This window comes from Monomorium pharaonis, chromosome 7, assembly GCF_013373865.1.
Source record: "Monomorium pharaonis isolate MP-MQ-018 chromosome 7, ASM1337386v2, whole genome shotgun sequence".
Lineage (NCBI taxonomy): Eukaryota > Metazoa > Arthropoda > Insecta > Hymenoptera > Formicidae > Monomorium > Monomorium pharaonis.
In genome coordinates, this window is record NC_050473.1 from 18,268,056 (window position 1) to 18,281,225 (window position 13,170).

The following is a 13,170-nucleotide window of genomic DNA, read 5'->3' on the forward strand; positions in this document are numbered from 1 at the left end:
TGTGCGATTGTTTTTGGCGGGTGGCTAGTTATACGTTTGAAACGTTCGTGTTTAAAGCGAGCGTGGTTGAAATGTGTTTCCGAGCTGCTTTTAGACTGACGCTCGTTTTAAACGTGTTCGAACGTTTGAACATGTCGAAATATGTTAATAACGTCATTCCTTTTTGAGAAAAATATTCAATATAAATTGGTGTATTGAATATTGACTTGAAATTTAATGTTTTGTAAACTATTGATTTTTTATAAGCGACCTTTATATTTTTATATTTACACGGAATAATGCCATGAATCAGTTAGTTTAACGAGAACGCATGGTTACTTTAAAAAAATTATTATTATACAATATGCATTATTATTTTATGTGTTTTTTTTACATTAGTCTGACATTGACTCATCTTGCTATTACGTTCATATAAAAGAGTTTTGTTTTTGTCTCAGTTCTTACGTAGAATAATCATCTTCACGGTTATACCACTAATTATATATATTACATAGAAAGAAAAAAATTATTAAATTATCTTTTAATAATTAATTTAATGTAATAATTGATATTAGTTTATTGTAAGTAAAAATGTGAATTTTTGTCAGAAAATTCATTTTCCAAGTCCGCGATACTTGTAAGAAATGTTCTTTTCTTGGATAAAAAAATATTTTTATTTATAATAGTAGATATAAAAAAACTTTCTAATTTTAGTAGTATTACCTTAATTACTTTTGGCGTTCTATGAATTGTATTTAAAAAATTTTGATAATATGTTTAAACCTTAACTGCTGGCGTACGTCTGTGAGACGTCGCGCAAGATACTTCTTCGAAATATCTTTTTCCACGTTGCGTACACGACATTACCCCTTCCCCCTGGTACATTCCTAAGATTCACTGTTTACAATTCTACGTCTCCGAAATGTACGCCAGCGTTTATGGTATTAAATAAACACGGCAGCTGTTAAGGATTAATATATTTAACTTAAATAAAATTAAATTGCATTAAAAAAAAGATGCAGAAAAATATCCAAATTAATTTTTTTGAGATTTAAAATAGCATGGAAGAAATATTTAATATGCACAAAAAAATTGTATAATTAGTATTATAAAATCATTTATTTTACGAATGACGCGTTATTATCTTATATTCGTATTTTGTAAAATTATGCAACTTAACTATTTAAAATTTATTAAATTACAATTAAAAATTGTACAAACTATATATATATATATACTAAATATATATATTATATTATAATAGACTACAAATATTGAAACTTTTTAAATATAAAATATCGTTAAAAGATTACGTATATTTATTTGTAATTAACTGGAATATCAATGATTACGGATTACGAATGATCAGCTCATGAGGAAATAATAAAATATAATTTTTTATATTAGTAAATTACTTTTTATAAATTATTAATTCATTAAAAGAAGTTATTGACCGTACGAGCTTTATAAACTAATAATTTTAAGAATATAATATTGTGTAATTTTATAAAGAACTAATTGAAATGCGAAGAAAACATTTTTTGGCGGAAAAGATACTTTTTGTTAATTACTGATTAACAAATATCCTAATTTACAATTCAGCTATTCGTTTTTACATCTCGAAATCGTCATTTTTGGTAATAAAAGAGCTATAATATTTCTAATAACAACACAAACAATTAACAAATGCATTTTTATATTACTAAAGCAAAGATTGTGTAATCCTTGCAGCTTGATTCACGGAAAGAACAGCTTTGCTGAAATGTTTCAAAATTTAACTAGATCTGAAAATAATTTTTTGTCATCAAAATAATTGTGTAGAACACTAAAATATTACTAGAACGTTAAAATTTTTGCAACCTTGCTCATGTTTCTACATAATTATTAGTCTAACCAAATTACTTTTAAGCCTGTATCCGGCTAAATTTTTAAAAACTTTAGTAAAATTATTCTTTCTATGTTCATATATAAATTTTTTTCTTTTTACATCGAGAATTTATTCTCAGAATTCGATGTCCCAGCCGGAAAATTCGTCTGGTGGAATATCGCGGTCAGGTGGATATCTTTCAAAGTTTCGCGTGTCGAGTTGATGTCGCACCTAAAAATAAGTAGTTAATAAATATCGTTGTTCAAAAGATAAGAAAACTGAAAGTGTATCTGCAAAATTTAGGTTAAAATTAAATTTTATGATTGATATACCGTTGGGACAATGGGAGCCGGTAGAGCCAATCTTTGAAGCGCTTGCCAGTTGAAAGTAGAAGTAGAAAACCATCTGTTAAAAGATGAAGATAGAAATTGTACTCTGAACTGTAAGGTTCTTTAAAATTTAAAATTTAACAAAGATATTCTTTAAAATTTTACTTAATTTTTCCTACAAAACTATTTGAACATAAAAAATTTTACAAAGATATTATACGTTTAAATATTATTTAATGAAATATTGAAAAAATATATTTCTTTCTTTTTTTTTTAATTTTCAATGTTTTACTTGTGATCACGAATGTCCTGTATCCCATTTCGCTGGTAACCCAATCGTTCCGAGGCGTTCAAGCGGAGTAGCTTCTTGATGAGATTATTAGCGTATTTATTGACGATGCTCGGTACACCGACCATGTCGATACCCTTCAAGATTTTGTTGTAAGTCGTCATATGATCGGATCCTCGGAAAGGCGGCTTACCAACGAGAAGCTCGTGCGTCAGGATACCGAGGGCCCAGTAATCCACCGCCCTAGTAGCAAAATTGAGAGGTAAATACGTTGGAATTGAATTTTTCGAAAACCGTATGTGTGTGCAAAGTGGCAGTTAGATAATAAATGTTGGGACAAGGTTAAATCTCTTGCCTGTCGTGTCCTTTGTTCAGGATGATTTCCGGTGCGACGTACTCGGGCGTGCCGGCAAACGTCCACGTTTTTGCCGGCCCGATTTTCTTACTGAAACCAAAGTCCACCTAAAAAAAATAATTATTTCTTGTAGAATTTCTCAGTCTTATCTGAATAATAATAGTGACCAAATGATTTTAATATATACTTCTAAGAAATTTTCTTTAATCGCATAATTACAAGTTAGGTCGCTTAATCATCGAGTATCTTTTACCAGTTTTAAGTAACCGCGCGTGTCGAGCATAAGATTCTCCGGTTTGAGATCCCGATAAACGATGTTTAGCGAGTGAAGATGATCGAGGGCTTCCACCACGCAGCCGACCATAAATTGCGCAGTGGCGTCGTCGAAGTAACGCCTCCTTTGAAGAGTCGTCCAAACGTCTCCACCGAGGCACACTTCCATAAGGAAATACACGTATTTGGTATCCTTGTAGGTTTGATAAAGTCTGAAAAAAAAAATGCAAAATCAAGTATTTAATTTAATTAATATCGCAATTATTTACAAATCTTGCTGGACATTTTTTTCACAATTAATTTATGTATTTTTATTACAAAATTTACTATGCTAATTATTTTTGTAATTTGGCAACATTTCATAGATAAGTTGAAATATTATATTTATCTTATACATATATTAATTCAAAACTTCATTTTACGTGTGTTAACAATAACAATTTTATGTATTATAATATGCTATTACAAATTAATCTCGGCATCTCTTACTTGCATATGAAAGGGGAATCGCACGCTTGCATAATGTGTTTCTCGTTCAGCACGTGTTCTTGCTGTTGCTGCTCGACCATGACCTTCTTCTTGAGTTTCTTCAGGGCGAAGCTCTTATTTGGATCGGACCTGAGTGTGACCAGTTCCACACGACCGAATCCACCCACTCCTAACGTTCCCTTCGTCTCAAGGTCCATCAAGGTTAAATTCGCGTACTCGTTGGTCCACTTTTTCGGGGTCAACGAACGCTTTTGCTTCTCGTACTCCGCCAACCAGTCCTTGTTACGAATTTCATCCAGACTACCCAGGTAATTCAGGAATGACCTGGCAATTTGTCCGAATTATATAATATTGCGTTTCGTAACTCAAAAACAGTTTTAAAATCATTGTCCATTAATTAAATGTGAGTTTCTTATTCGTCATTTATTTAGAACAATAAGATTTTATTTTATTACTTAAAAAAATTTAAATGACAAATAATCTTAAAAATATTCACGGATATTCGCGGTGGAAGTTCAGCTTTTACGATCTATGTTTTCAAACGAACATTTCGATTGCAAGTAATTAATTCATCTGTAAGAGATTCATTAATTATAGATATAATGCGCGGTGTACTAATCGAGCTTACGTTCTGTCCAGGGTCAAGCATTCGACACCAGGTGCAAGCGCGATCGCATTGGCACGTCGTTCACCCTCGTCGTCATAGAGAGCCAATTCGCCGAAATAATCTCCCTTGCCGAGGACCACCAGCTCCTCCTCCCCGCCGTACTCGGTGTCTTTGGTGATCCGTACGTTGCCGCCGCTGATTATGTAGAATTTCTCACCTTTCTCGCCCTGCCGCAGTATTTTCGCGTCGGCCGGGAAAAACTCCTGCGAGCATCATTTTAATGGTCTTTTAAATTATATTATAGCCTAGGCGATCAGCAATGCAATAGCTTTCGAAATATCCTCTCACTTACTACTCTTATGAGATCGGATATCTTCGCTAGCACGTGGTCCTTGGGCTCGGGAAGCTTTTGGAGAACGGAAACGCGTTGGAGGAAGCGGATGTTACCCTCCAGCTGTTCCTGAGCTGTTCTCATCATTATAGTTAGAAATACTGATCTGTCGAGCACCCATACTTTTCCAGCCTTCTTTACTAAAATGACACAAAATTCGACAAGTATTGGTTTAAAATAATAGCGTTACAAAAATTTGAAACTGTTTTTGTAATATTTTGTATATAAATGGAAACGTGTGTGTTTTAAATTTTTTAATATTTTTTCATATTTCTACCGCTAATAGATCGAAGTCTTTTCGTGTTGTACAATAGAGCAATTTCCCCAAATGCAACTCCTGGTCCGAAACTTCTCTGGAATTTGTTCCCCTCGTAAATGTCGAAGTCCCCTTCCGCCGACACGTACAAGTGCGAGCCTGTGAAACAGTACGAAGCTTACATATGAGTATGTACATTATTATTTATTGTAATAGTAGGCAATATATATTATTGATGTAATTCTTACATTAATATTTATATAATAATGTGTAATACCTATGTCGCCCTCCCGGATGACCATAGTATTAGCGGGAATCTGTTTGGGATACATAGCGGAGACGAGTGCCTCCACTTGATTTTCTTCGAGATTACCCAGAAATTCGTTCTCCAAAATGGCCCTCTTAATTTGCCTCGCACTCCTACAAAAAATAACGCAATAATATTATCTTTCTTTTCTAAAAGGATAGAAGTGAACGGTACATTGATTAGAAAACAATTATATGTATTAATATCAGAAAACATAAAAAGATTATAATTTTTATAATGGTTTCTATTTATCATTAGTACGTTATTATTCTTTTGTTACCTGGCGTCTTTTTCGTATACGGGCGTCGGCGCCGAGGGTGGCGTCGGCGTTCTTCCGATGACGCCACCCCTCGGATTATTCACTTGCTGCTCGCCATTGTTCACAGCACTCGCATCTTCTCCAGACTGTTCTTGATGTGATGGGAGGTGATTGATATGATTAATGGACTCAGACGACGGTGACGACACTATGACTTTCGTGAATGACGCAGATGATGCGGACGACGATGGACCGGTGCCATTTACAGTTAGCGTTGGCAAGGTACTGGGTAACGGGCGTATCTAAATTAAAATGGAAATTAGAATTGTATTTTAATAAAAGGAGCTTTTAAGTGGGAAAACTCTTAGACTGATTAAAAAATTTAATAAAAATATTCGCGGAATTATGCTCCTTTTAATGGTGAGTGATTAGTTTATAAATTACGTTAATAAGACGTACGACGCCTATTGTGACGCTGGTGGAGTCCTCGTAGCCCGGCAGAGGGGTGAGATTAATGCTACCCCTCTGCCCGAGGATGTTGGCCCTCGGAAAGCACGAGAATCTCATGTTATCTTCGTCCAAAGCATGTCCAAAGCAAATTCTTTTGACGCCTGAAAAAACAACGTATTCAAGCTTTTTTTTAGTAGTAGTCGCTGTAAGTAAAGCGCCGCTGAATTTGTTTTATTTTATCAGAAAGAAGATATAAGTTTTGCATTATAAAAATAAGATAAATGACATGCAAATATATACTTTGAAAATTCGTAATACTAACTTTTTATATACACGAGTTTTTGCCAAAAAAATATTGTTAATTCAACTAAATTGTTCAACTTAATTAAATTTCTTCAGCTTAAGTAATTATGCATTTAACTTTAACACATAAAAGATTTAAATTTCAATTCAAGTATTTATATATTTGATTGAAATACATAAATACTTGAAAAAATTTAATTAAGTTAAAAACTTTAGTCAAATTAACAATATTTTTAGTTTATATAATATATAGCAAAATTAAGCAATATTTTATATTTAATAATTGATATAAGTTTATTTATCGTTTGATTATATATACATTAAAAAGAGTTTTACTGATAGGTAAATTTTCCGATGTCATAATCATAATTTATTACTAATTTTTGTATTTGTTATTGACTATTACATATAGAATAAATTCTGCTTCTGTTAAATAGACTGATTAAGTGTATATGGTATCATATTTGCTAATTTCTATCTTCCGTTAATTTTTACATATTATTCTTGCTATAGTTACAAGTTTAGTTTTTTTAGTGTACTCAACATATATTGCAAATAACGCTATTTAATACAAAATCTTTTTTTTTTAATACCACAGCACATATCCTGAAAAGTTTTTTGTATTAAACATAATTTAGGATTTTGTGTAAATTAGGATATCATCGGTAAAAAATAGTTCTTTTCAACATTTTTTTTAACAAAAAATATTTCTAAGCAATTCTTTGTTCCTAAATAAAATTAATGGCGTCTAAAGTGCAATAACTTTCAAATAAATTTTAATTCATGATTGTACGACTTCTTTCCATTAAATTATGTTTATTTGAATTAAAATTTTTTTTCTTTCTGTAATCTATAGTATAAGAAAGACAAAAATGTCTAAGTATATTTTCTAAAGTAACAAGAAACAGTGATAAGTGCTATCATTGTAAATACAAAAGATCAATGTTTCAGTGAACTTAACGCACAAATACATAAATAAATAAACAAGCACACGAGATGCGCTTTGAAGTCCGTGGTTCCGCCATTTTGAATTGATAATTTCGAGTAGTAGCGTGGTACATACATAAAAATTATACACTGAACTAATCTTAACAGCTAAATTTAAATTACCATTATTTATCTGATTTATTCAAATATGTATTTATCTTTCTCTTGTACTGTAGATTCTACATATTCAAGCGGTCATACGTTAATGAAAATAGGTCGTGCAATTATAAAATAAAATTAATTTGATAGTTCTTGAATTGTTCTTCTAGATGCCGTTGATTTTACTTAGAACCGGGTCTTTCGCCGTTAAAAAAAATGTTGAAAATAGGCCAACTTTATTCAAAATCCTGGCTACGTAAATTCTGACACCGGCACCGCGTTCAGCGCGGCAAAAATCCTCGGAATACGTATTTTCTGGCACCTCGGAGAGAACTTTGGCGTGGAACAGTGTAATCTTTTTCCGTCTGCGTCGAGGAAAACGTTTAATTAGGCTAATGGCCATAATTGTGCGGGACACGTAATGCAGGCGGGACGATTATTTCGGTCACTCACTCGCACCGCTCTCGCTCGCGTCACGTTTCCTTCTTCATAGCGGAACTCTTAAACAGGTGATCATTCCTCGATATCGCGGAGGTCGCTCTCGTAACCGGCACTCGATTCCATTCGCTCGTCACGACTCGCTCGGATCGCGTTACGCTCATCGTATAACTACTCCACTTTTCGTGACGCGCAGCTCTTTTTTCTTTTTTTTCTTCACGCGGCTCACGCGGTGTCCCCGCGACGACGTGCGAGACCCGATCGCTACCGCACCAGTCACATGCTTATGCTAATGGTGCACGTGACATATTGCGTCTTGACGTCACGGTGCATTAGCACATGCACATGATGGGAATATTCTCGACGTTGCCGGGCCCGATCATCCTTTCCTTCTGGTTAAGGTTGCCAAGTTCGCGGTGACAAGTCTTCTGGAGGGAGGTGCTGCGAAGACGCTTCGAAATTCACTAGGATTGCAGCAGGTTGTCTTTGCAACTCGGGCATTTTCACAATTTTACGCATCGTCTCGTCTGATGTGTCTCTTACGTTCCGCGATGGCTCAGAAATAAATTTCATATGTAAAATACAGAAGACGAACACACGATTTCGTAGGTTTAGCTCGAGGATTTTAGCTTTCCCGTCTAAGAATAATTTTATTTCCTTCCTTTCGCAGTTTCCTTGTAATTGAGATAATACGCGCCTTGAAGAACCCGATTTGACATTGGCCGGTGCCATTAACGCGGAGTTCTTTTTTCTACTTTTTAACTGCCGTCGAAAGGTTTACGATCCGCTGCTCTAAAAGACGCCTCGGTGTAAAGTTGTATGGCTCGTTTTACACGTACGTATAAATTGTTTGTCAAATTGCAACATAGGAGCAATTCTCCTCGGGAGCTAATAAGAGGCTCGCAATCGTTGTTTTCCTCAGCGACGCTGAGGATCCGCGAAAAATAAAGCCCCCGAGCGTATCTTGCGAAATCACTTGATAATCCAGGCCGACCGGGTTGTTGTTGATTTTGTCGCGACGCGGTGAATCACTCGCGGTTTCATTAGAATCTTTCGTAAGGTGCACGCGATACGCCGTATTACCTATTTGCCTCTAATCTTCCCTAGGATATTGTTTCCCGAGAATCGTAAGTCGTCACTTTGTCACGTTTATCACCGATATGCAAACAGTACAGGAATCTCGAGGTGAGATCTTTTAGACGTATCCATTATTCACGACGCCTTAAAAGCCTCGGTTATATTTAATTTTTGTTGTTTCGCGGCTTGGTATGGAAAAAGACTTTTTCTGTCAACATTAGAAAAAGAAATATTATTCCTCTCGGAACATTTGTATTTCTGGCACTGGCTGAATACCCTGCTATTAAATAGAAAAGAAAAAAAAAAAAACAGGTTTGAAATTGAACCTAGCTGAAAAGTTTTGCTGTTCATTTTTTATTTAATACTTGTGGAATCTTAGAGTTTTTCAACTTTACAATTGTCGGCGATTAAAACATTTTTTTCGGGAATTAAAGCATTAGTGAATTCTTATTTTTTTAACGATTACCTTTCAGCGAAATCGTCACAAGCTTTCGAGGAAAATACAATTTTGTTTAAGTTTATGTAATTATGTTATTAGTATTTAATATCTAATTTAAAGCGTTGTATAACTTTTAAATGGTACTCGACCTCTTTATACGAATGCAAGGTCGGCATGTATCGGATTGTAAGCGCTATATTGGGACCATGATAACGTTATTTGATTAAACACACGAGAAGATTGCCCAAACCCTAAATATAGCCCATTTCGTCGAGTATATACGTTCGTTGCGGCGTGGACGATAAGTTTTGCACGCGCGATCAATTACTTAATTAATTAACGATTCTCTGCAAAAAGAATTGATGCGAGGATAAAAGAGCATTCGTTTCGAAACTGCGATAGGAAAATCGTGCCGGTGGCGATTTGCAAGCGAGTTGCATCGTTACCGTAGAGTAATTGAATTTAGAAGCGTGTGAGATCTTATCGCGCCCAACCGAGCTACAAATATTATATAACTATAATTAGCGAAGCGATACTATCGTTGTTCATTATCCGAGACGAGTAAATCGTGCGTTTTGCCATCGCGTTCAGAAATCAAAGATAAAAAAAGCGCGTCGCGCTTCCGGTATCGCGCAATGTACGAACTAATTAGACAATTGTTACGTAACAGAACAAAAAAACGTAAACGTTAGAAAAGCAAATTGGAACAATTCTTATCGTCAGCTTGGAGAAGCTCATAAAAAAAAAAGAGCTCCATCATCTGTTGCGCGCGGTAAGAACAGCGTAGTTAAATAAATTAACAGTGTAGTTGAATAAATTTTAGCATAATTAACTAATTAATTATCAATCGCAAACCAGCTTTATACATTAACGCACTTACACTGATGTAAATGCAATTTACATGAATGCTTGAGCAGCGTCTGAATAATTTATTTTACTTGAGATAATTATAATTAACAGCAGATTTTTTCAAATGCAAAAGCTGTTCTTATTACCATTTATTAATAGTTGTGATAATAATAGAATTATTTATATTTGTGCATTGTAGTACGTGAAATCGTTATGTTTCGTGGAGGAAACAGATTTAAAGACTACACAGAAAAAAAATTTACTCTCAAATTGAAACTTATATATTCAAATTAACGATCATTGTTTCATATATAAGCAACAACATATAATCTTTTTAGAAGAATTTGAAAATCTTTAATTTCAAAATATTATAGTCTTATTTCAATACTATAAGTGTTATTTTAAAAAATATAATATAATTATTTTGATAATTTTATTCTAAGAAAATTATAATCTTCGATTTGACCGTGTAGTATTTTTTATTCAACATTTTTTCCTTTCGATTCAAGAAAATTATTCTTAAATAACAAGAATATTATCTTCTTGATTAAACTATATAAAATCTCAAAATAAATCTTCATTCAAGTAAATATTTTTGGTTTAACGCAATATAATCTCATTTCAAGATTTCCGTTTTAAAATTAAAGATATTGTCGAAACAACAAAATTCTTTTTTTCTGTGCAGACAAAAACGAAAATGAAATCGGCGGTCGATCGACGATTACGCGCAATTCTTAAATGCAAAAAGTAACATTTCCTGTCTCCGAAGTGTGGCGACCGTGCATCGTTAACGACTTGTAATTAAGGTAAGAGAATAACTGCGGTTTGCGCGCCTCTCGGTGTGCAGCAATGTGCTCGACACGGTGGCGCGCGCGCGCGAGACACTTCTTTTGCTTCGCCTTTCAGTTGAGCTGTTTATGTAAAAATTGCGAGGTCGCGAATCGCGGAAATGACGGGACTGTAACGATATTGTAATCTGTTGCACAATGCGCGCTCGGTGTCGATTTCCCGGACGGGAAACACAACCGACAATATTTTAAGCGCACGTGTGCCGTCGCGGTTGCAAAAAATTAGTGACAGGGAAAAACGAGACGTGCAATATACATATTCGTATATAATTGCCGTCTTGTTACACTTTGAAACAATCGAGCGTGTCGAGCTTTAGATCGAATGTTTTTTAATCGTGGACAATAACAATTCGAGTTTTAATAATTAATTAAACTTGTCTCGTAATTCAAGCACGTAACCTTTAATGTATAATTTTTGAACTTGTTTTATTCTCAGTAAAAATGTAATTTAAATCTCTTACATTCTTTTTATGATGCAATAGTTTTCGTGTCTGATATTTATTAAAATGTTTTTATTATATAATATTTAAAATATATGTAAGTAAAGATTGCTTGCTAATAATTGTAAATTCATTCTGTCAAGAATTAACTGAAGTAAATCGTTTTTCAAAATGTAAATGACGTTCTCGTACATTTTACACGTCTTCTGAATTATGTAAAAATCTTACTGTCGTATTAGCGTGCCAATTGTGAGCTTCCAATTTTAGACTTTGTCATCTCACGTGGTGATATTTTTATGTTTTATAACGTAACCCGAGGAGACAACACGTGCGAGCAATTGCCCAATGTTTTATCGATATATTTGCAAAAGAGGTCTGCGTATACATTTCAAGTCGCGGACAATTAAGGTAATATTGTTTGGTAACGTCAGTTAGGCGTCCTTTTACGGGCGCGTTTAATCAACTGTACCCGTTGCCGAGGTTAATTAACTTCATCCATGCCTACATGCGGTAGTAATTAATTTTCTTAACGCGACACGTGCGTATTACGTACGTACGTATGACGTTTACCTTGTGATATAGTGGAACAGTTATTTTTTGTGGCTTCATTTAGTCATTACGTTCGACTCGTCGCTCGCCTCCTTCGAGTTTTCGCAAGTTATTCGTACCCAGAACAAACAGAGATATAAACGCGCCAATAAAATTGTTCATTGTCATTAATATTCAGCTTTTATAAAATAGATTTTTCTGTAGCACAATGATTTCCAGGTAGGTGAAAAATACTGCAGCATTAATTGGTCGCGAATAAATTAATAAAGCGAGAACAGATTAACATTTAATTTCCAATGCGTTACATTTCTTATATGTAAGATATATATATGTAAAATGTATTTTTTGATGAAAATTCAATTATTATATATATTTTTTATATATAAGCTAATTTCACAGTAAAATATATATTATATACACATAAAAACATAACAAAATAATATAAAATTATTATATGTATATTAAATATGAAATGATGATTTCTTTTGACATAAGGATATCAAATTTTGATAAAAAATTGCTACTGCAATAGTAACTATTAACTATAAAAAGAAATTTTAGATAATTATATTATTTAAGTAGTATATACATATAAATCATATGACAATTTAATAAAAAATATTGTAAAATTTTTTATAATTCCTTCCTCAGTCCGCTTATTGGTTACTTTAGTAATTTTTCGACAAAATTTTCTCCGTGTGCAAATCGAGTTATCTAACAGTCCGATATTCACGCTCTCGTTGCGACACTGATGTAATTACGGAAATTTTATCGCTCGATCGTCTTCTCTGATTTACTGGCATCGGAATGCAAGTCGATCTTGAAACTTATCGGTCTGGAATACCCTAGAACAATATCGCGAAATCGGCGTTTCCGTGGTACGATTAGATAAATTGATCGCGCGGATAAAAATGTGCGTGCGCGCAGCCGAACTGTCCATCGCAGTTTTGTCCTCCCGACGGGAGCGAATTCCCGGACGCGCCGTACAATTGTAGCGCGGGACGCTTACCGAAACCGAAACTCACCCTTCAGGTTGGCGTGGGAAATCGTTCAGGATGGACCGAAGAATCCTGCGGCGAAAGGTCTTCGAGGGGACGAAGAGACGTGACGTCACGGTGGATCACACGCTTTCCGCTCGGGCGGTCTCGGAGGGAAGAGACATAGGTCTTCTTCTTCTTTTTTTTTTTTTTCAAGTACGACCGCACGGAGGTGTACCGCATGAATTCGCGCGTTCGACTGATGCCTCAAGTACGACAAAGACGCAGAAATCTTATCTAGCCGATAACAGAG

General features: G+C 34.4%; 1 protein-coding gene across 3 annotated transcripts; it reads right to left on the reverse strand.

Moving 5' to 3' along the window:
- Nucleotides 1-1,280: 1,280 nt before the first annotated feature.
- LOC105828762 (cGMP-dependent protein kinase, isozyme 1) lies at nucleotides 1,281-13,135 on the reverse strand. Of its 3 annotated transcripts, none has more exons than XM_012667250.3 (13): nucleotides 12,906-13,135; nucleotides 5,846-6,012; nucleotides 5,423-5,703; nucleotides 5,113-5,255; nucleotides 4,857-4,994; nucleotides 4,541-4,719; nucleotides 4,210-4,451; nucleotides 3,582-3,905; nucleotides 3,073-3,304; nucleotides 2,820-2,926; nucleotides 2,468-2,707; nucleotides 2,179-2,251; nucleotides 1,281-2,077 (listed from the first exon to the last, which is right to left on the reverse strand). In XM_012667250.3, the coding sequence occupies exons 2-13, from the start codon at nucleotides 5,966-5,968 to the stop codon at nucleotides 1,982-1,984; spliced, it is 2,178 nt and encodes a 725-aa protein (XP_012522704.1). In that variant the 5' UTR covers nucleotides 5,969-6,012; nucleotides 12,906-13,135; the 3' UTR covers nucleotides 1,281-1,981. The 3 variants fall into 3 exon arrangements, with proteins under 3 accessions (XP_012522704.1, XP_012522706.1, XP_012522709.1); XM_012667252.3 differs by lacking the exon at nucleotides 12,906-13,135 and adding an exon at nucleotides 11,902-11,921; XM_012667255.3 differs by lacking the exon at nucleotides 12,906-13,135 and adding an exon at nucleotides 7,694-8,876.
- Between the last annotated feature and the right edge of the window lie 35 nt (nucleotides 13,136-13,170).

What these genes read in the sequence shown, in the direction of transcription:
- LOC105828762 (XM_012667250.3), bottom strand. Translation starts at nt 5,968, where the DNA reads ATGAGATTCTCGTGCTTTCCGAGGGCCAACATCCTCGGGCAGAGGGGT. An exon ending in TATCCGATCTCATAAGAGTA is followed by an intron (nt 4,452 to 4,540) that starts GTAAGTGAGAGG and finishes TGATGCTCGCAG; the next exon opens with GAGTTTTTCCCGGCCGACGC. An exon ending in CGGCTCCCATTGTCCCAACG is followed by an intron (nt 2,078 to 2,178) that starts GTATATCAATCA and finishes ACTTATTTTTAG; the next exon opens with GTGCGACATCAACTCGACAC.